The sequence below is a fragment of the Formica exsecta genome, unplaced genomic scaffold (genome assembly GCF_003651465.1).
Source record: "Formica exsecta isolate Colony F162 unplaced genomic scaffold, ASM365146v1 scaffold365, whole genome shotgun sequence".
NCBI classification, from domain to species: domain Eukaryota; kingdom Metazoa; phylum Arthropoda; class Insecta; order Hymenoptera; family Formicidae; genus Formica; species Formica exsecta.
In genome coordinates, this window is record NW_021850897.1 from 172,001 (window position 1) to 196,755 (window position 24,755).

At 37.7% G+C, this 24,755-nt stretch overlaps 1 protein-coding gene across 5 annotated transcripts in view; it reads left to right on the forward strand.

Moving 5' to 3' along the window:
- Positions 1-24,755, forward strand: part of LOC115239209 (kazrin) — a 128,538-nt gene that overhangs the window by 78,540 nt on the left and 25,243 nt on the right. For all 5 annotated transcript variants that reach the window (XM_029813604.1, XM_029813605.1, XM_029813601.1 and 2 more), the window contains 2 exons: positions 1-113; positions 23,309-23,711. In XM_029813604.1, coding sequence (XP_029669464.1) covers positions 87-113; positions 23,309-23,711 — 430 coding nt within the window. In that variant the 5' untranslated portion in view covers positions 1-86. The remainder of the gene's footprint in view (positions 114-23,308; positions 23,712-24,755) is intronic.

Genomic DNA, 24,755 nt, shown 5'->3' on the forward strand with positions numbered 1-24,755 from the left:
CTCTCAAGACTTTGAATCATTTGAACGAGAAAGGCGAGGCGCTTGCTCTTCAAGATGACCTCACAACGCACCCCACCCTGGCCTTGATGCGGCGCATCCTTGCAGATGCACAGGTAAATGTCTCTGTGAATTTTTCGCAAAATTCAAATTTAAACCATATATTCAATCTATTTTGATTTTTTAATTGCGGAATAATTCTAATTCGAAAAACAAATCAAGCGTAATTCGGTTACGTTAAACCGTCAGATGATGGAGCACGATATCTTTGAAACACGCTATTACAAATTGTCTCGCGTCTCGAATTCCATGGAAACGGCGAACTTGATTTAAGCAGCCTCTACGCCAAGAGGTTAATTATCGCGCAGATAAGGAGCTATCCGCACACACACACACACACACACACACACACACACACACACACACACACACACACACACACACATTGATATCGAAATCTATTGTCTATATCGAGAACTGCTGGCGTATTATATATCGTCAAACACACTAAATCGTGTTCTCTGTTTAACAGACAAGAGAGCTGCATGTACTCTGCAAGTTTCTTATTAGAAATATCTCTTAAAATAAAAACTCTACAGTAGCACAATTGGTAATTAATTTAGTTAAAAATGACATAATAAATATTAAATATATAGATTTCTTTCTAAAGGATAAACTTTTCTATAATTGTCGAGAAGTAACACGCGCGTTTATTCGGAAAGTAAACCGCTCGAAAACGTTTCTCTAGTGTCGGGGGTGGAAGCAGCCCTTTTGCGCGCGTCGATTTTCAAGAAAGTGAGGAACCGAGGATTTGAAAGGGGTTAATTGTCAGACGGACGAAGGGTCGCTCTATTGATAGCGCGGATTCCTTTGTCCACCGCAAACCATTGTTATCTATGCCAGACTGCTTAATATTTATTATGAGAGAGAAATATTAGATGGCAACTCGGAGAGAAAGAAAGTCGCACGTGGGCGTGAGAAGGGGGAAAGGGGCTGATGGTAATTGCGACGGACTTGGTCTGTCCGGGCGAATAAAATTAACAAAATAAGGGTTGCAGTAGAAAATGTCCTTCGCGTGATGGCGTTTAATTCCTTTGCCGCAGTTGCTTCGTATTATTTGCATTACATTTGAGACTGCTTCGTGTGTAACAACATAGTGTCTATATTCTCAAGATCAATATAGCCACATACACAGTGTATTTATATGAACTTTTTTTTAAAAGTCTTCCATATTTGAATAAAAATTCTACGTTCGAGCGTCGCGAATACGATAGCCAATGATAAAATAATATAACACGATTAAATAAATAAATAAAGATTAAATTAATAAAGAAAATTTCTCTCAACAACTTGCATTTATTTAATAATTTCGTAATTATACGATTAGCCGACATTGATAACAAGATTCGTGGCTACTAATTAAACGAACACCACCCGTCCGGGGGCGATGCTTCTCCGGATGATCGTAATGAAGGCGGAAATTATGACGAAAGCGGGTACTGTTTTCCGTTTAAAATTGAAAGGTCAAATTAATTAAGTTGTCTACATCGTTACGTATATTCCATGCTCGAGTAGGCTTAAAGGCGGATTCAAGATCTCCGTAACGACTTCGCTTACGGACTGAGTGTCGAAAAGTTATTGTTTCATTACCGTCTTTCCCATCTGGGAGAAGCACTCGTGATGAAACATGTAAATGACGTATCATCGAATCATACATAAAAGGAACTTTGCGTGAATTATAGATTTCGAAAAAAAAAAAATTTATGTTATATATATTAAGTACGTTCAGATAAAACATGGATTAAGGTCGTTGTTTTTCATAAAAATTTCAATCTCTATGTTACAATTGAACGTAGCATATATATTTCCTCAAATAGAATTATTTCATATCGAAAGAGGCGCTGTGTTTTATTTGCATTCTAATATCGGTTTTTAGCATACGAGATTTAATATTGAACAATTGTTTGCGGTGTTCGGGGAACTAAATGTGATTGATTTATAATTCAATTAAGGCGCGTACATGGCGAGATTTTTATTTCATCTTAATTAAATTTATGAATATATATGCCGAACAAACGGCATGACCATGAATATAATATAATATAAACACAATATAAATCTCGCTGTCTCAATAATTGCAATATCTGTTTTTAATCGCGCGTTCATTGAATATAAAAATCCGTCCGCTCTGTATGAGACGTATCGCCCGATATTGATTACGTTGTACGCGGCGAATAAAAGGCGAACAAGAACGCGACGTATACCGAACTTTCATTTTGGCGTGTCATTCACGTTTCGCGCGTAACGCGCGTCGAGAGCACTCTCTCTGTTAAAAGAGCCGTCAAACTTGTTAATGCTTGATGTAATGATTTTCGCAGCACGGATAGATTAATATTGGCGCTCGACTAATTTCGCGGCGTATTACCGACGATGCGATGGCGAATTGCAAAGCGTTTTATGCGGCATAATGCAAGAGATGCAATTATCTCGCACAACTACAGAGTCAGATGTAAAACATTATACACATCGGTGCTCTAATTATTATCTTGTTATCGTCAAATTCTTGCCATATTTTACGGTACATCTGTAATATTGGAAAAATTAAATCGCGCGGTATAAAAAGATTTTAATGCACCAAAAATATTTTTTGTAAAAAGAGAAAGGGAGAGTTTGTTAAAGATTGTACTACGTAAAATTCTACGGCAAAATTCCGGATCGGCATAAACAGATTCGAATAATGACATATTTTCAACGAGAGGGGGAGGGAAAATGTCTCGTGAACGAAAGGGATGCTATTTGGATTATAGCTAAATCACACACGACACGAATAAACGCGCATAAACACGTTATCCGACAAATAGCATTCGGACGTGGTGGACGCGGCTATTTTGGGATTAATGCAATCGAACTGATGGCTCGCAGTTTGCTGACGGTGTACACGAGCACTCGAACGTCACGGTGAATTAAAATTGGGCCGTACGTGCTCGCGTTTACAATTAAACAATGCAAAAATCGCGGGAGTAATTCGATTGGCAATGCAATATAACGCGAGAACACTGTTATATCGCGGATTAGCGGAGATAGCTTTCTTTTTCAATCTGCCCGAATACCGCGTATCAATTACATCGATTATAAATTGTAGATTACATTGATCTTATATATGTATATATTTTTTGTTTTTTCTTTATTTTTTTTTATTTTTTTTGAGGATATAATTATTTAAATATAAAATTGAAAAACGATATTTTAAATACATGCAAAGTGTGAAATTCAAAAAAATTTTATTTACTTTCTTAAATGAAATTAATGTATTATCACTGATAAGCAATAGATTTAGTTACAAGTATAGCATTGCAAACAATGGAAAAAGATGCGTTTTATATTTGTAATATTATATATAAGATAAATTCATAGCAATATATTTTGTTAAAGAAATATCTGAGTTTATTTCTAAAAGTCTTGTTCATTTTTTATAGATTTATCAAATTTAAGAAAGAAAGTAAAAAAGAATATAATATACATATAATTATGAATTTGAACTCTATTTATACAAAATGTTACTATAATCAGTAAAACATAAAACGTGGAAGTGTGAGTATTTTTACTGAAAATCAATGAAATGCTCACTGATATTAGGTGAAAAAATCCTGTCACTGTTTAATCAGTGTCATTTTCACTGATTCAGTTTAAAAGAATATTAACTGTCACGTGATCATCGAACGATCAAATGTCAATGACCGCGTCTATCCGTTTCATACATTGAAAAATTGGTCACCTTTTGTTACCCCGACGGGGGTACAAACAGCTCTTGCGTGCATCACAAGCGCCTTTGAGTCAGACCTCGGGACATGTCGCGTTTTCAATCGCGTCTCCGGTACCCAAAAGATGATCAATCGGCCGCCGAGCAATATCCGGCGGAAGGAGAATTTCCAGTCGACGTTTCAAGGCGAAATCGCCCCATTATGCGACTTGCGTTTGAATTTCGATCTCCTGCTCGTATCCACGCGAGAAAACGGAGACTAACAGAAGGAGAGAGAGACGGACGAAATGCGGAAGGCGAACCCGAGAGAATGAGGGGCTGCTCCTGCAATCCCAGGACACATAGAAAAGGAGAAACGTGACGAGGCATATGTAATGTCGCCTAAGCGTGCACCGCGGAACGGATACGCGGCGCTGACGGAGCCGGTAACAAAGTTTCCCAGCTGCTGTATACGATCGATACGCGCCGCGATATCTCAGAGTTGAAACTCCGGCCTTGTTCGTTGCGACGAGAAAAGCGTCGCCGAAAACCTTGTCGAGGCCGATGCCCGAGTAAAAGTTTACGAGAACGATACGGCTTTCCTCGACCGACGCGTCGCGAGCTTTCTTCAGAAATGTGTTTTGCAAAATTTGCAACTTTAAATGTACATCTCACTCGTTCTATTTTTGATCGAGTAGCACGAACTCGGGTGTGTCACGCGTCGAAATATCGACGGTCGTCTCGGGAGTCTCGCGAGACTCATCAAAGTTGCGTGCAGTTCCTGGCAGTGTGGTCGATCGTATCGATCGGAGAAACCCTCGACCGAGCGAGAGAAATTGAAGAAAAAAAAACGCGAGTGCGAAAGAGGGAGAGAGAGGGGGAGTATGCGCTCGACGATGTCGGGAGTAATAAGGACATTCCCGTGGGACGACCTTGCGCGCGTATGTGGCGTGGCCGTTCTCACGGGCAGAAAAAAATAAATGTGCTCGTATAATGAGAGCGTATCTACGCAAATTACAAGAAACGGGAAGAAATACGATTATTCGACGAGCGGAATCTTTGACGCTTAAATTTTGCATACGATACGCGACAACGCTGTCGTAGAGACGCGCCTCTTGTTAATTTGATTCGTACGGAGAGGTAATAACGTTATCATGTCGAGCGCGTCACTTAACCCTCGTGATCTATCATTTTCTATTCCTGAACACTCTCCATAATAGCTCCGATGTTATTTCGGCAAAGTAACTTCATGCATCGCATATAATTTTATATGATTATATATATGTGATATAAAATTTTATCTACAATTATTTTAAAATGAGAGAGAGAGAGAGAGAGAGAAGTCTTTATGTGCGCTGAATATTTAATTTTCAAAAATCTCGATTAAATGCACATGTAAGAAATATATATATAGATATGTGTAAAATATATTAAATTTCTTACCAACATATTAAATACTAAAAAAGGGCTATTGTGTTTAAAAAAATTGATGATTAATAATAGGAACATTTTAAACATTCAAGTATTTGAGAAATGCATACAATGTGAAATGTCACCGCGCATCTCTTTTCCGTGAATATTATTATCTTTAGTAATTAATGTTGAACGTCACGTTGAAAGCTAAAATGCATGCGTTAAGAGCCGTCGCACATAATCACAGATATCGCGCACATAGATAAAAGCCGCAACGAGAGTGCAGTAGACGAAAGGCAGCGGGCGAAGAAAGCCGAGAGGATTCATCAAGAGGAGAGAAGGTAGACGCCATTTAGCGGCTGAATAAACATCGCCGCGAAATGACGAAGAGGGATGAAATGACAAGACGATAAGAGGGCCACTGATTTCACATGTGTATGTGTGTTTTTTTTTTATTCCCACCAGTTTTATCTCGAGCGCAGGAGAGTAATACTTTTTCATTTTTTTAAATAAAACGTTTTCTCTTCGTCTGTGTAAAATGTAAAGTAAAAAAAAGAATGTCCAGTAAAAATATATAATTTTTCTCGTATTGTGGATTTAAATATTATCAAATAAAATATTTTTCATTTTGATATATTTTTTTCGTAATAGTTATATAATATGCTTTAAATATAAAATATTTTTCAAATAATTCAGATATTATTTGAAATTGTGGCACTTTTCTCAAGATATTTATTTTGGTAGCCTTTTTATATCAAATCATTAAATAGTAAACAAAAAAATAATGATAATCAACAATGAAATATCTTATTAAATTACGCAATTAATCAGGCTCGATACGTCCGTAAAAAAAATCACCGAGCGATAATATGGCAGTGATTATTATGAAAAAAGAATTTTTGTCACCTTGGAAAAGTAACGAACAATCGGTCCTTGCGCTTGCAAAATGGACGTTGGGTCAAGTGAAACGCGTTTTTTTTATGACTCGAACCGTAGATTTTACGAGAGAGTGTCGTTTGATCCGACAATCTTTATGTCCGGGAATAAGATTTTTGCTCGCACGATTTAACGGACGATAAATGTATATCACACATAATAAAAAAAATTATAAACTAAAAATAGATGAATTTATTCGATTAAATAACAGCGAGAATATTTTTAAAACTGTGTGTGTGTGTATTTATATAGTATTATTTTCATATCTTAAATTATTTTTTTATTTATGTTCAAATTTACTTATGGTCATCATGAAGGAGTCAGAGTCGATAATGTTTCCTTTCAAAGATGGAAGCTTCTCGCGCCTTATTAGCACAGTTAGTTGCACGGTACATATTAGACAACTTGTTTGTTTGATCAAGAACATGTTTCGTACTCTCGACGGTCGAAATTCGACGTACTACATGCCTCTCTTGTCATAACTTGAACGAACTTAAAGTGTTTACTTAGACGAAGATCGAGTTCGTGTTGTATGCGAAAGCAAATCTGAAGCAAGACCGAATGATTTGGCGACGTGATACTGCTCCCGTAACAAGATCTCTCTTGGAATCATATACCAGATTTTAACAAAGTCCAGCGCAGAAATATATTAGTCTATAAAATGCATTCTTTTTTACATGTTGAATTTTACGTTTACCATTTTTGTTTATTTTGACTGTTAATTTAAAATAATTTTATTTGTACTTCTTTATTATATAATTCAACGTATTTACGTAGCACTTTTTTCGCTATATTTGTCGTTTATATTCCCTTCCGCGTAACAAAGTTATTACACATAGTAGAGCTAAACGTATGCAGAGTGCATTTTTCGGTTGCTCGCAATTTGCGAAGTACCCTCGGCACATTTTTACGAGGGAAATATTTACGAGGCGTTTGGATTAGTACGAAATGTCCGCGCGAAAGCCGGGCGATGTAAAAATTTCGTTTACATGACAGCCACGAAATGCGCGAGGGCTGGAAAGCTGAAAAAGTACACTAGACGTAAAATCAGCGTTATATGTATTTACATATATGAAGGAACGCAGGAATCAAATTATAACATTTAATGTTAATTTATATTATATATATTTATATTATATATGTATAACAATTCATTTGACATTCTTTTAAGACTAGAATCGTCGCTCGAATTATACGCAACAAGTTTTTATGCTTAAACGTCGCTTTTATATTTCGATAACATTTTTATTATTTGGCTATAATTGAAATTTTGTTTTAATTGTTAAACAACGATAAATTTAATATACACATGATTAATTACGTACAATAATACACATATAAAATACATGTAGGATTTTATATTCAAACTTTTATGTTCGATAAATATTTTTCGATTATTCACGGCTCTTTAAATTAGCTTTTTGAATATTACTTATTTAAGTTTCGTGAGCTCTCTTTGCGTTACATGTTACTACATATACGGCGCAAATGAAAAACAGCGAAGCAGAAGATATCATGGTCGATCACGCTTGTGAAAGTCACGATGATTCTTTACACGAGCGTGAATAGCGACGTATCCACAACACGTATCCGCACCGCGTGATGTTTTCGTGAGCATAGATATCGTATGTTTTACGTGCCCTAACAGTAACCGTAATGGATTAACCCTTTTTAACTCGTGCGTCGCTCCGGCTATTGCATTTCCACTCCAATTCTCTTTAGCCGGTGGGGGAGATGAAAGAAAATGTCGCCCGTCAGCTATCTTCAAGCCGTTAGTTTCTCTGTTTTTCTTTTTTTGTATTCTTTTTTTTCTGAAAAAATAGCAGCGGGATACGGTTACGGAGCTTACGCAAAGTTGCGTAAGCCGATTTGACAGCGACATGCTGCTATTTCCTGTCCATCGACGCTCCCTTCCACAGCTGTTGCACAATGCATTCCGATGGACCATTTCGGATCGAACCAAATAATGTAAAGCAATAAGTCAAACGATTCGATAGCGGTTTTACGATAATGTGTCAAATGTGTCGGAAACAATTTTGCGTAGCTTTTGTCATCGAGATTCAGTATCGATTTCTCCGACAACATTTCGCACCGACTGCAATTAATTTTGCACCATAAAACGCGCAATCGGAATATTTTTATATTATGCAGAAAAATATATGACAAATGCATATATGATACATTGGCGAGAAAAATATTTAAATGCTTTAAAAACATATTCAACTATACAAAAACAAGTATTAATGGTTCTTTTTTCTTTTTTTAATAAAGCATTTCACAAAATTCACATAGAGAATGGAAACAAAAATTGGTGCGTCACATAATTATTTATAAAAAATTGACATACTTCTCAAAAATAATAAATTTAACGCCAATTGTAAAAATATATAAATATTGAAAATTTGATATGCCATAACGGAAGTAGAGGCTATTCGCAGGGATTCAAGTGGCATCGGCAGTAATTAAAATTGCATTTCTTCAGTTTCGTTTCGTCGGAGAAGAGGAGCGAAACCAGGTCACGAAAAATCCATCTGACTCGGTCACAGCCTTCTTTTTCTTTTTCATTTCCTCTCCAATCCTACCAACCATGAGATACGGAATTTCGTTATGCGAAATTGGAGGTAATATTTGAACCGACGTGCATATGCAGCCGATTAACTTTTTAATTGCGTCCCTTTAATTTGTCTGTAATATCACGTGGCGCGATATTATGAAATTATTTCCGAGAGAGAGAGAGAGAGGAAGAGAGAGAACTCTATCTGTCATTAATTGACTGCGAAATAATATTTATAAAATGTAAATGTGCGATATTTTCATATACATAGATATCTCGTGTATATTTAAAATTGTACATTTTAATTTGCGCACTTGTTTATCATCTCTTCAAACATGCTAAATGCTGTTGATATAATCTTTATCAATGAAATTGTTTCAACAAGCGTTTTTAACAAACGAAAAATTATGGGAAAGGATAACAAGATTTTTTCCAATAATAAAACAATTAGTTATCAATTAGTTATATCAAAAAAGAAAATATATAATTACATACATATATTAATAATGTATTGAAATATATTGGCATATCAAACGAAGTTTATTATTGCATATCATTGACTATTCGCATATCAAAGTAATAGGTTTATTATTCTCTAGATTAATTTTTGTTCTTATTATTGTACCGTATCGCGATTTGCATCAAATTTGAATAAAAAAAAAACTTCCACAGATCCACAAATATACCGGGATTCTCTTTCCTATTGCATGATTCTCGGGATAGTTTATCTTGTCTCTGCAAATGCAGAATACGGGCGATATCGAATATTTCGCCGTTAAATCGATAATGCCAAAGCCAGAAACCACCGGGCAAACGAAATATTTTATCTGTTTTAGTCGGTATCGAGTAGTGAATTCTAGGATGAAAAATTGTGTATACGTGTTGATCCCACGGAAAAAACTTGTATACATTTTCATCATTTTCTCTGTTACTTGTTTTCGGAGGAAAATATACTTGTTTGAGAAATCTGTCGATTCGTTTACACAAAAGAATTGAACTCATCCAATGTGTGTGAGAAATATCATACGGAATAAAATATTGAAATGATCGCTGTTTTGAATGCGAGCTACGAATAAATGACATCGATTTAATTGAAAACTTTGATCTTAACAATTCTTTTAATTAGAAAGGACATTAACAATCTCTTGAGAAAGAGACAAATCGAGGATCATATTATGAGCTTGTGTAGATATTTTATCACTTCGCGTTATTCTCGAGACTCGAAATTTGTCGCGTACGTCGCGACCTCGACATCATAATTTTCCTCGTGTATAGTTTACCGGTTTACATTTTCTTTAATATTTTTTTTCCCTCCGCGTTTATGAAATTCCGCTTTCGCGAGCTCCGCGGGCGAGTAGGAAATTGCCTTTCCTCTTTTTATTGGGCTTCAAACTTTACTGCCGCCAACGGAACGGTTAAGCCGGTCGGTTTGTGCGCGCGGGCACTCTAGGGTATTTGCATTTGAAACGCGCCTTGCGGCATGGACCTCGTCCACGACAAAGCGGCGAATTGGCTATTTAGCCGCGTCCGCGCGATCCTTAAAAAGCCAAGGGCTTCCGGTACACGCAGAAACACTTCTCCGCGCTCTCTTTCCTTCTCCCTTGACGTGCTCTCCCTGGAAGTTGGGGCTCTTGAACCAGTTTGCAAATGAGTATCATTACGTGCGACGTGATGGAAACCATCTGTCATCGGATTCGAAGATTACGAGAAATTTGTGCTAATAATACGCATGTAATATTTTATCAGAATTATCGAAAAATATCTCATTATGCGCGATTTTAATACGCCCAAATCAACTAGTTTCATTAAAACCATAATTTACACAGATAATAAGAAAGATTTTATTAATTTTTTTATCAATATTATGACACTACTATATTTTTTTGCTTTAATTAAATTTAATATTTTATATTGTTTTGAAAAATTTTTAGGTAAAAAATTCATCTTTATTTGTAATATATTTTAATGAAATACACGCAAGTTTATTTCGCAAAAGAATCGTATTATTCATCATCAAAATTTTTCACATCGAAATGATTTATAAATTATAAAGCTTACTAGACAAATTATTTTATGTTATGCTTCAGAATTACGGATTATTAGCACGTAAACTAAGTACTCAGGAAAAATATTTTTACTGAAAAATACACAAACGCACCAGCATGAAAAGCTTATGAATTGCCAGTGCATTATTTTTATATTTTTTATTACTGTATCTCTTTATATAAAAACGAGAAAACAGAAACGCGGAAATTATTTTTTTTCGTCGCAGTTGGACATTTTGCGACGAATGAAATGTTTTTTCTGCGAAGCGAATCCGGCAAACAATTCTATCCAAATCGAGAAGGCGGAAATATGAACCAGACATTGAGGTGTGTGTGTGTATATGTGTATATATATATATGATTTTCTCATAAACATTTTTCAAAAATATAAAAACTTTATATATATATATAATGTATGACTTATAGAACATTTTGAAAAAAAAATATGAAAAATTCATTGTTTCAAAGAGTTATTTAATTATAAAATAATAAACATAGCTCACATTTATACACATATTTTCTCAAGCAAACTTGCACACAATATTTTATTTTATTTTTTATACGGGTTATATTAATAATTATTATATATTTATATATACATGTATTTTAAGATAGGAATGCCACTATTTTTGTTAATTGTGTTAGCATCGGGGTTATTTATTATTAGTCGATGCCATAGTGGATCCGAGTGCAGTGGACCTGTGAACCTCTTTGGAGCGTGACAGATGGATATAAGCTTGACATGCTACGCAAAATTATGCATCCACGCCTATAATTATCCCAAACGGCGGAAGATGCTGCGACAGTCTCTCTCTTGCTCTTTCTCTGTACCTCACACGCTGTCATACGAAGATACTGATGTATCACCGATAATGAAACTTATAAGTGGACGCTTAATGGTCCTCAAAATTTACATTAATTATCCTGGATCATCATCTTAGAACGGAGAAATTGCAAAATTTTAGATTGTAACGGTCTGCATGTTTCGAAAATTATTTTATTTAATGTGACATTTGTGCGAAAAGGAAACTGTGTACGTGAGAAGAGCATTGTAACAATTTTGTAACCCAAGTTTCCTAAACAGTTAACGAGACGAGGCGGTAATCGTTTTTGGAAATTACGAGAGGCTTCTCGCTGAGAGAGTGTCCTCGGATGTGAACACGCGATTAAATAAGACCTGAACTTCAGACATAAACAGTTACGTAAGTCGCGTAAGCACCGTGTTTAATGTAAGCTTACAATGCGCTCGCGCGCGTCGTTATATCTAAAATTAGTCGCGTTAACTCGGCGCAACAATAACTGATGAGACGTGCCACGGAACCGCAGTGCACTTTGTTGCACACGTTTATTATACTCGCTGTGATTACGCGTAACTTATTGTGTGTACGCAACACCGTAATAACGGTACACGCCTCTTCTGGAAGTAGGACGGGTTGCTATACTCGAGCATGTCGTGGAATATATTTCCTATTAATAACACGAGGAAATCTGCCGCTCTATATTCTAAACAAAATAAAACCAATTCTAATATGCATTAGAACTCCATTGGTTAATTAAATGCCGTGATACTTTGCGCGAATGAGAGAGAATGAGAGAAATAAATTAAGATTATTAGACAGAGATTAGAGTTAGAAACAGATCTCCGAGCGTGATATTTATGTTATCTATTTTAAGCCGACTGTATAATCGTGAACTATGCTGGTCTTCGATTTCCATTTTTGGTGAGGAAAGTACTTCGATGCTCGTACAGAAGCGAAAACAGGTTTACCTTGGGTGCTGCGGGTCTGGCCCACATTAGAAACCTGAAACGGCATGGCGGGGAACACCCGCGACACGAGTGTTATTTTAAATCGTAGCACGTGCCGCGTGTCCTCTCACTCGAGTGGCCGGCGTTTCGGTGGCCGTCTCTTTTCGGAAATGCATTTTTCTTTTCTCTATCGCTCGAAAAAATAACACGCGCGGAAAAATAATACGAGAATTGACAATGAGAATTGTCGTCCTTATCAAGTCATCCGTTCGTGTTATCGCGGTTCGGATGCGCCGAATTAATGCGCCGGTATTCGAGTTTAATTGACATCCACTTTTATTCTCGGCGTTGCATTGTAATTTCATGTAAAATCCCGGAACTCGCGGAATAATACANTAATAAATGTTTCATGTCTCTCGCGGCCCTGCCGATTTAATATTCATCCCCCTTAACATTTATTCCGTTTGGCTCATTAATAATAAAATGTTATTACATGTGTATCGCATGCGTTATGATTATTCCTGCGAAGCGGATATATGTTTGAGCACTCGCTATCTACGAACGCAGATATCCTGTGTAACGAGAAGGATGCTATACATATACGCGTTGTGGAATAGAGCCACTACACTTGAAAATGTGTAAAATGGTTTTCAAGCGAAAAGAATTCGATTAATAAATGCTACTTGGAATATTCGATGCACGTTATTCAAAATCTATTCAGAGGCTCTTGAGTTTTACCCGCCATTTTAATCAATAACTCTGTTTCTATTATATACAAAATCATTGATCGATATAATATTTTTTTTTTATTCGTTCGAAGAAAAATTCTAACGCATCTTTTTTCAAGAGACATCATAAAATTCCCCGAGCTTATTCTGTATTTATTGAAAGAAAAAAGAATGAAAATGTATAGAGATTTTTTTAAGTAGTCTTTTGATTTATCAAAGATTTATTGAAGTAGATCTCGTTATCGTCTTTTCGGTATCGCATTCCTCGATTAAATTCTCGCCGTGTAATGATATCTTGGGACACTTTGCGAGCATTGGAAATCGTTCTTGTCTTCGCGGATTGTCGCCGCTCGAGGCAGAAATCGATATCAGCTCTACGTGACTCGAACCGCTGCAATTACAACGACACGATTCCGCGTCGCGACCCGGCAGATGCGCGGATGTAAAAGCCGAGAAAGAAAGAGAGAGAGAGAGAGAGAGAGAGAGAGAGAGAGAAGGAAAGCTGGGACAGGATCGGATTATTTTACCTCCGTACGTCACGAGACAAATTGCTCCGACGCGGTGCAACGAGGCGGCCGGAATTGCAATTTCATAAATTCGAGTGGCGGCTGCCGCTTCCGGTAATGCGCAGCTACTGCATCATTCTGCAGTCTTCTTACGACGTTCCATCTACCTTCGTCCTATTTTCACCCTATCTCCGCCCCATTCCTTTTTCCTTCTCCCTTTCTCTCTTTCTCTCTCTCTCTATTTGTCTCTCTATCTCCCTTTATCTGTTTCCTTCATGCTCTACTTCGCTTCGCGGCCTATCTATCTTACTTTCCCATCCGAGAGAGGACAAACTTGATAATTACTATATCTCCGTCGTTCCTGCTCAAACGAGTCGAGGAAATTCTCTGGGCGTGTCCGGTTATTTTATTTTCCCGTGGCACTTTTATTCTTTCACAGGGGTCTCCGTTGAATCGTAAAAAAAATATCTCTCTCTCTTTCCTAGCAATCTTTACGCGTTTTTCGACGCGTTAATGCGAGAAAACGCTTCTCTTATTTTTTTTTTTTTTTCTCTTATTCGTGCATTTTTGAATGATGCAAAAATTATGAAAATTTCACGGAAAGTGTTCGTGTTCTGTGAAAAATTTCCGTCCAGATCAATAATGAGAATGGAGTTAATAATCATGAATGCAGTACGGCACTCCTCGTTCATGGAAATTCCATCTCTCTGTTTCTTTCTCTCTTTCTTTCTCTCTCTTTCGTTCCGCGCCGAGAAATTTCCCGCCGGTGTCCATTTTAATTTCTCCGTCGTCTTTTTCCTTCCTCCGACATCTGCATATCTCTGGAGAGCGGGGGGAAAAGGGTCATTCTCAACGATCTTTCTCGATCCTACTCTCTCCGCCCCTTTCCCGCCATTTACTCCTCCACGATAAATTCATTCCGCGACGCCCTTCGCGACTGACAGCCTTCATCTTGTCACATACTATATTTCTCATATATATAAATATCAGCCATCCGGCGACCAGTGCTGCGAAAAGCGCGCTCGTTCTCCCGTAAATGACGGTTCACGTGAAAAGTGAAACATTAAAGTCCACGTGAAACATTAAAAAAAAATATACTCGGAGTTTGTGAGCGTATAAAGGCAAGATAAAAAGTAAGTAACAAGAATAGATAATTAATAAATAAAAAACTTAATACGACTGTAAAATAGAGACAAAGAGAGAGAATATGAAAATATAATATTGTAACATATTATTACTATTTTAACATATATTAACGCGAAACTGTTTATTTCGAAAATATGTAGATATATAAATGCGTCACTTACACTTTCCGAAAAATATTTGAAAAACTCGTAAATATCCTAGCACACGCACACACATGGAACTATAGGGTTATTCGCCTCGCCGCGGGGCTCGCCTCGTCGGGAATGAATAAGTTGCAACCGCGAAAAATCCGTAGGGAAATAAGCCGAATCGTATCGGCGAGACTACAAATTGTCATTCCACTCTCGCGCGAGTAAATTCGATTTATCGCGTGCATAAAAAGAAGGCATTTATCGATTGCGCCAATCTCTGATACTATTTCGTAGACGAGTATTTGCGCAAGTAATCAAGTAAAAATAGCGAGCAGTATTCATTTCACATTTGACGAATTATTTATCGATTTATTTTTCAAATAAAGAATAATAAAATTATACACGTCATTGTCAAAATAAATATTTTATATCATTCGGAATTCTATTAAAAATTTTACATAAAAAATGACGCGCGTCAAAATTATATCTTTATATACGTATAATAACTACCTCTCTTTCCGCAAATCTTGAAATATTTTATTTTGTTCTCTTGTGATTCCACCAGCATGATTGTGTTATTTCTCTCCATTTATTCTTCTTATTTTAAATCCAGTTGTCTTTTTATGTTCGTGCATCGATGCGACGACCGTTAATTGAACATCTTTCGAGCAAAGCGTAGCGTCAGCTCTCTCGACGAGGTAAAGGAGAACGAGAAAGACCATATCGGGTCGACGGTCTGCTGGTAATAATGTCGATAGCATCAGCCACTTCGTATCGCTTCGCGTCCATTGGTGAACGAAAATGCGACCTCTCAAACGAGAGACCCATATGCTGGACACCGCCCCGCAGGTACCCGGTTAACTTAGTTGGACAATATATGGCGTGTGCGCGCGTGATATGAGTAACACCGACCCTTAAGTACGTACAGGCAGCACCTATGTCGAACGAACGAGCCACGGTTGACAGCTGTCTGCATCAGACGGTATGAGAATCTATCGAGCCATTTCTCTCGCGTAAACGCTTTGATCAATCTTGTGCTACGTTTTGTCTGAATAAAATTGACGGAATAATATTTTATTATCCACAGAGAGGTCTTTTAATTTGTAATATATTAATTATCTCGATAAGCTCTTTAAGTAAAAAGCTTCTTCTGAAGTAAAGTTTAGCTTCGCGTCGCGAAGATGCTCGTTCGTGGAATATAGAATCTTTCGCCGACTATGATGTTCCTTTATCTTCTTTCATCTCCGGTTTTGTTTTTAAAGTTCGTTCCTTCGTTGTAGCACTCGAACTCGGAAAACTCGGGGCAAAAGATCGCGAACTTTGTATATCTTTGACGAGAAAGCGAAATACAAAACCCGAAGAGCGAAAAGTCGACAAATAGCCTCAATAATTTCCGGTAAACGAGAGACGTTGGAGATTTTAATTAACAAACGATCCGGACTTTGGATAATACGATCCCTCTCTGGCTAAGAGAGAATGCGTAAAGGCCATTCGGTATGCAAAATACATTGCGAAGATATTTCAAAGTGATAACTGGCTGGCACATATCCGAGGGAGTAAAGTATACTTGGGAGAAACTTTTACTCTCCACCGGAGAGAATAAATCTTGGAGCGAGCGATGCGCCTGTACACCTTGTGCATTTGGCTGGACGTTTCGATGGTATGTACATAGTTAAAGCCGACACGATTGCTATTTTTAATTTCGAGATAGCGCAATTGGATATGTAATGACGTTAATATATTAACGTCGTCGAAACAATGCGAAGATTGTAAATATATACATTGTTCCATTTTTATTTTTCCATCTCACACACAAACACAAAAAGATTGCATTGAAATGAAAATGAAATATATCAACGTGATTGGCGTAAATTGTAAACTGATCTTTCGCGTTACTTTAATAAATTTTATGAAATGGCAATTATACGTGTGTTAATTAAATTTCTTATTATTCAAGGTGCATTGAATTTTCGTTATCAATAGAGATATCTTTATTATACTTGTTAAAGTTAAACGGAGAGATCATACTAACGGTGAATTGCTGGCCAAATTATCGGGATGAAATTTTTAAATTTGGTTGCGAAAGACATGCAGTCCTCCATTTCGTATCCTGTATGCGTCGTAAATTTATGTGGCATACGAAATGCGCGTGTATAAGTTGAGGACGAACAGCAGCAGCAGCAGCAGCAGCCAAGGATTGACGGGATGGAGGGGAGGGAGGGGTTATGTGCCCGATGAAAAATCGCGGATGCATCGAGCGATGCATATTTCATGCGCTACTTCACGATGAAATGAAAATCCCTCTCTTTCTTCGTCGACACGATGACACCTGGGGACTCCGGACAAGTGGTGGAGGAAGGAGAGAAAGAGGAGACGGAGTTTCGCGATCATAATTAGCAAGAGGGGGCAAACTCACGGGGTCTTTTTCTCGCAATTTTAGCGAAATTCTTAAATTACTTGGATTAAGTTTACGGTGATATTATCGAGCGGGTCGATATTCCGGCGGAATAAGCGAATTAGCGAGACGCAATAAAAATACGCGAACTTTATTCTTATCGCACTTTGGTACATTTTCGAAACTTATATTAATTCGTTAGCGTAAAATTAGACATTACTACCGAAGTGATAAATAGATGATGACAGAATTTCTCTCGTTATATTATTAATTTTTTTTTTATAAACGAGAGATGAACATTTTTGAAACACGCAGATGTTACAATCGAAATTTGCAAATTGCAACCTGGACTGAACTGGAATTCATTGAACGGTACAATGGACCGATATTTCGTAATGGCAGAGAAGGGATAATTCGCCGAGGATTACCGGACCGTTTGTATTCTCGCTAGGCCGCCGGATTTTCCGATTGAGAGGCAAGCTGCTGCCGACAGTTCTGAAAATAAACTGATATTCTTTTTCTCGTTTGCCGCTTGCCAACGGTCGCGGCAGGTGTTGCTGCTTGCTTTCCGTCAGCACGTTTCGCTTCCCTCTTAATCGTAGATTCTCACCGCGTGTGACAGAGTCTCTCACCCGCCATACGAAAATTACTCATTAAACTCAGCTGTCGATCTATACGTGAGTTTCTTTAATAAAACGATCTCGTTGCATTAAAGATGCATCTCGCACGCTGATACATCCCAGATTGTTAACACCTCGACGGGAATGTCATCATCCTATGAAATTAATCGAGAAATAAAATATTGTTATTTACTGTATCCATCATTAAAGTCAGAAAGCTTCAAGTCAAAAAACTTTATATTTTTAATAATTCAAACGTAATTAAGAGATAAGAAAAATATATAAAATATGTATAATGTGAAAAATTGAAATATATAGGAAAGAAAAACTGAACTTGTCATAAAATGTCATAGAGACCATAAAATTAAGAATGAAATATCGTTATCCGTTATATCTTCGTTAAATCTCGAAAGCCAGGTCACAGAAACTTTTTTAATGATTCATAAATATTCACAGTAGTTAAGAGATAATAAAAAATATAATGTTGAAGAAAATTGAAATATAAGAAGGAAAAACTATACTGTAAGATACAGTTTTCTCCACGATGTGAGGCGAAAATTGCTATCCGCCAAGAGACTTTCCAACAGTTTCGCGGTTTAGATGACACACTTTTAAACAAGTTGTCGTGAAATGACCCGCTATTAATGCCGGAGCAAGATCGTCCAACGGTGTCCCATGATCCTGATTTGATGCGGAAAGATTCGGTCTGCCCAATTACGGTGTTCTCTTCGTTATGGGTCGAGCGCATCTCTCGCGCAGGGAGCTTCGTGTACGACAAATTGCGCGGCTAATGACCCGATCGTTCATTTAATTGTACGGGCACATTTGCGCGGCGATTGTACGCCGAAATTGTTTCTCGCGTCCGCAATCGACGATTCGCCCTCGAAGCATAATAGAAATTGGTAGAGAAACATAATATCGGACTTTCCGCCCTTTCCCCCCTCTCCCTTTCCCCTATAAACGACAAACGACCGACGCGATATAATCCGCCGTTAGTATTTACATCGGCGTTTGTGACTCCGGTCGCGCGCGAATAATCCGGAACCCGTTGTAGTCAGACATTGTCCGGAATAGTGAGAGATAACTAAACGGCCGAAAACTGTTCGCCAACTAACTTGGTCGTATAATATCGATTTTCTCTCTCCGTCGACGAATAATTTCGCGTGTTCCAGCAAATTTACTCCTACGAGCGTTAAATAATTCCACCGCAGGATCAATTATTTGTTAACGATTAACTAATCGAGCGAGTCTCATTTTAACAGAATTGCGGGATCGCAATTGAAATGTTGAATAACTAAAAAGAATTTTAATTGAGAGTAATATTAAAAGACGGATATATGTTTTTACTCAGGTTTTTTACATGAAAATTATGTAACTATAAGAGACAGAGAGAAGAGAGAAGGGGTCATATATCGAGGTGCCCTCCAGCCGGTATTGATCCTTCCTGCGGAAACACTATGTACGGACACTACCGGAGACCCGGTTTAACAGCGTTGCGGCAGCGTATACATTTTACAAGAGAGCGACGGTGTGTTTAAACATCCGGTACTAAAGGCGAAACTACTCTGCGGCGCGACCGGCGGTTTTCGCTCACCGCTCGTTTCCATTCGACGAGAATTTATCGTCGCGATCCCGACGGTTCATGACCGTGAAAAGAGCGCGAACACGATCGCTTGTCGATGCCTCCGCATCTTGTGGGGCGAGAGGGAGGAAGCGCTCTGGAAACGCAACAAGTTCGCGAGATGCCTTCTTCCTTTCGTTATCCTTTCGTGTCGTTGGAACTTGGCCAATCATGATCCCCTCGACGACCACTCACCCGTTTCGCTGTCTCTCTCTTTCTCGTCTTTTTTTACTTTTGTTTGGTGCATTTCTGCCTCTAAAACATCCTTGATAGCGCTCGATTACCGGCTTGACGCTCGCGATAATTGATCTCGTGCAAAATATATCGAGTACCCTGGAGCAATTTTTCGTAAATATTCTCATAAAAGTGTAACAGACACATGGTAATTCTTAATGTCATGAGAGAAGAAGAAAAAGACATTTATAATTCATTGTATATCATTTGTATTTCGTTCTCAATATTTTGAGCGCAAAACTCGTTAAAATTCTTTTTTGTAAAATACGAATCAAACTTTTAATAAAAACTAATTTAAAACTTTTAATAAAAACGAATTTTACTTGTTTGATCTTGTAGTAACTTGGGGATTATTTTCGCTCATGGCACCGAATCTATAAGGCCGCAATTAGAAATTTCCCACGTTTGACAGCGCGTCATTAAGCGATTACCGGAAGCCGCTTACATACGCAGCGGCTTTGGAAAGGCATATTCGTGCACTGCTTTCGGTCGCATATCGAGACTGCGAATTTCAGAGAGCCTCGTTTGCGCTTCCGATGCTGCGGTGCGCCGCAACGATCGACTATCTGAATCCGCGAAACGTTCGATTTCGGCCGCATCCTGCGAGACGTCACGACGATGCGGCCTGCATTCGCGATAAAACCGCACTCGCGAATATCTGCTCTTTTAAAGTCAATTAAATTAAGATTTTCGACGCAGATGTTACTCGCAGAAAATGTTTTGTCTAATTTATCATCACTAAAAAAAAACTGGCTGAAACTTCATACAAAGTGTCTGCAGCTTTTTTGCAGACATACTGTCTGAATTTTCAGACAAAAAATTAATTTTTAGAAAATTTTTTACAGGGATGTGAATTCCAAAATAAAGATATCTTCCTTTCTCGAGCAAAGAGAGGGACTTCTCTTTGAAATCCCGCTCTTTACTTCCAATTTTCTTTTTGAATCAATTGATATTTTCTTTCGAATATTAAAGAAAGCTTTTTAGAAATTATTTTTCTACATTATCGAATTAATGTTTACAAACCAAAAGTAATAATGACTTCGAATTATGCAAGTGAAGTGAATATCGATCTAATAGATATTAATGACATATTAATATAACAGTTAATACGTTATCAACGGAAAGTGTTAGCCATTAATAATGTAAATCTTTCCTGCATATAGTCATGAATCCCCAATTCTATATTACAATTAGCAGCTTATACTACTGTTTCAAGCTAGAATTTATTCATCAATTTATATTAAATTTTAATTATTATATATATTAATATATGTATATATTTTTTTAATTGATCTTAAATTACCTGGAATCTCAATTCAGTGCATTTAAAGTTACATAAATGATCAAATCAAGCTATTAACAACTCGCGCCGTGCGTCATCGATTTCTCCTCTATCCGAAGTCAAAGATTAAGAATCACGCTTGATTCGAGTTCGATTATCATGATGTTTCCACTCGATGCATCATGATATCTAATCACGAGAAATATATATCATCGATCTATCCTAACGTACGAAGCCGCATGTCAATCCAGATACGGGAGAGCCATCTTGAGCCATTATTCTGCACGAGGGATTCTGCAGTCGTTTGTATAAATTAGCATTTCTACGGACAGCAGAATAGAGTCTTATTGATCGCCGGTCAAAGGGCTCCACTTTGATTTTACACCCGGTGCGACTAATAATCCTGTCTCGGGACTCGGATATATCGTAGACAAATGATGAAACTATGAAGATAATCAAGAATGTCATAATTATACAGAGAATGTCTTATGTAGGTACAGGTCGTATTCTTTATAAAAATATAAATATCTTTTTTTCTTTTGGCAAAATTTCCTAAAATGCATCGGTTTCGAGATATCTCATTTTTTAATGTCAATACAATTTCCTGTTTCTTGATTCTTCGTGTAAACATTTTGGTAATTTTATTATAATTTTATCTAATATTTTCATTACATATGAAAATTAATGTCTATTTTATTTACGTCAGAGCCAGAAAGCGCATATTTTGTTGACATAAGGAAATTTATTTTATATCAACCCAAATAGAATTTTTTTCTCCCTCTCTATTAAAGTGTTTCATTATAAAAAACTAAATATTAAACTTACATATAGATATTTCACTATACATATAGATATTCCAAATCTGGCATTAAAATTTTTGTTTAGCCATAAAATTTCTCTTTGTCTTAAATAAATGAAAAAACGTTAAAAGGAGTAGAAAAAAAAAATTGGAAGGGTCGGCACCGAAAAAATATTTATTTTTTACCTCGATATTTCCCTTGACTAAAATGTCGTAAAATGAAAAATTCCCGCGAGATTTTCTCAAAGGCATTTCTCCCCTATCTTTGCGTACCTTCAGGATTTCGTAGTCCGGAAAAATAGCGTCTTTCTTATCCCCGGAGTTACTCGTAATGCGACTGTGAAAGAAATACGACCCCACGTGTACCGGGCCGTTTCTCTGTCTCGCAATTTCAGTGATTCGTGCCGTGACTCCGAAGGCGCGTTTGACGTCGCGCGTGCGAACTTCTGAATAGGCGTAGGCGTTATCAGTCGATTTCACCGCGGCGTGTAAAGAGCTTTCCGTACGCCCGCTATACACACACGGAAAAAAAAGATTAGCAACAGGAGCTAATATATAGCTGTGATAGATAAAATGTGTCCTTAAAATAAGGACAGCTAATACTGTTGCTGCCCAAGCTAAATGTATTAGCTATTTTTTTTTTTTTTTAGCTATTTTAACGCGTCGATGTTGTCAATGACAGCGTCGCAGAAACAATTAAACAATTGTGAATCGAAGATTCGCGCGCATACCCATAAACTTAGCTGCGCGTGCTAAATGTTTTAGCTATAAAGCATATTCCGCAATGTATGCGCATAGTAAGAAATTTAGGTACGGTTGCTATCTTTATAGCTGCTCGTGTTAATATACGCTTTCAATTTCAGCTAATAAATTTTCATGCCACAGTGAATTTTTTTTACCTATAATAACTAGTACTTAGCTATGACACTAAGGCGATAGCTCTTACAGCTAAGTTTGATTCAGCTACTGAAATTTAGCTGCTATTGTTAAGTCATTTTTTTTGCGTGCAATAATGCAATGAGCCAGCCGGCAAGCTGAGTTATAATAATATGCAGCAAAGTCGGGGACAAAACTTTTATCTTGTTATGAACTTGCTCGTTTTACTTTGACGCTTATTAATGTCGTCGATAGTCTCGCGAAAATGACAAACTGCGAGCCGGCAAACTCGAACTTTCGTGCTAATCTTATCCTTAGCCGGATTAAAAAAAGAAATCTCTATATTTTCAAATACTTGTGGCTATATTTTAAATATCTCTCTGAAATCTAGCCAAGAGATTTAATCTCTTTAGATCCTAAAAATATAATTAAAGTATTAGATGGCTTAGTGGATTAAGCCCTCGTCCTCGATCAGTTTTTAGTGTGTCTCTTGCCATTTTATTTTCACTCACATTTTCCTGAACATTTTCCGTTTGCAGGCAAAATTCCGCGTGATGGTGGAGGAGAACGCAGCGACCGGCGCCCGGCTTGACGGCGAGCTGGAACGCGCCAGGGGCGAGTGCGCGACTCTTCGGGGTGAATTGCGCGACGTCCGCGGCGCTCTGCCGATCGTACTGAATAACAACAACGCCGGCAACAACGGCGGCACCAACAGCAACAACAACCCCGGTACGGCAACCGGTGCCACCGGCGGAAACTCCGGCCAAGAAACCGAGGCTCAGCAGCAACAGGAGGACGGCAAGCGGCTCAGCGCCGGCAACAGCCCGATCGAAAAGAGGAGCTCGGCCAGCGATAAATCTGCCAGTCCCATCGACAAGAGGACTAGTCCGGTAGACAGGAAGGATAGAACTAGCCCCATCGATCGGCGAGCCAGTCCCATAGGTCTGTGACTTTTCATTTTTAAAATTTTTATTTTTCATTTTTCATTTTTTAAATTTATTTTATTTTTAATTAGAAATTATTTATTTTTTTTTTACTTACAATTTTTTCAGATTTTTAATCAGAATTTATTTGCACTCTGATCTTTGTTTTTACGTACATATTTCTCGCTTAAAAAATTGCAGTAAAATACTTAAATATGTAAATTTACCGCGAGAAAGTAATCGGCTCGGAATACGATTAGTAGCATAAGAAGCTGTAAATGAAAAGATATTTGCGAATGCTCTCGTCGAACATCTCCCGGGGGAGAGTTTTCGGGGGAGGAGGAGGGGAGAGAGGTTGAATGTTGAAAGTTTATTTCGCGAAAGTATTTTCCTAAAGACAGCTCTCCCCGGAAATGCGCTTAAGGTGGGCGGAAAGTTATCGACTTGGCGCGGCGGGCTTCGGCGGATAAGACTTTTTAAGAAGTTGGCGAGAATGAAATTTTAAGACGGCCGACGCGGCGCGCGAATTGTTTTTCGCATTTCCACGTTTATCTTAACTTCCCCGCCTGAATTTATCCTGTATATCTCGCGCGGTTATGTACTGTTACTTTTTATGACCGGCCATGATTCATAGTTTTCCCCGCGGCTTGAAGTCGAGGGGGAGAGATCGCAAAACTAGCAGTCTTTAAACTACTTATAGCGGCTCCTAGGAGCTCAGTCTTCACGACGAATGCTGGATATTATTCCGTGAAATATCGCGGAGTATATCACTTTGTCCGTTTCCGATCGTTCGCGATTTTCCATCTTTTTAATACGTTCGTTCAAATGCATCCGTCTGCGTGCCTTAATATTACATATGGATTTTATTAACATTCTATGAATTTCAATTCGCTGTCGCTCGAAAAGAAATTTCAACGTGTCTCTGAGTATACATTATATTTCGACGCAAAAACGTGTCGACGAAAGGTCTGCCTGCGAAAGATCAAAGATACGGCATGTACATTATGCAACTCGTGTTCGCTCCTTCTCTCTCTCTCTTTTTTCTCTCTTCCTCTCTCTCTTT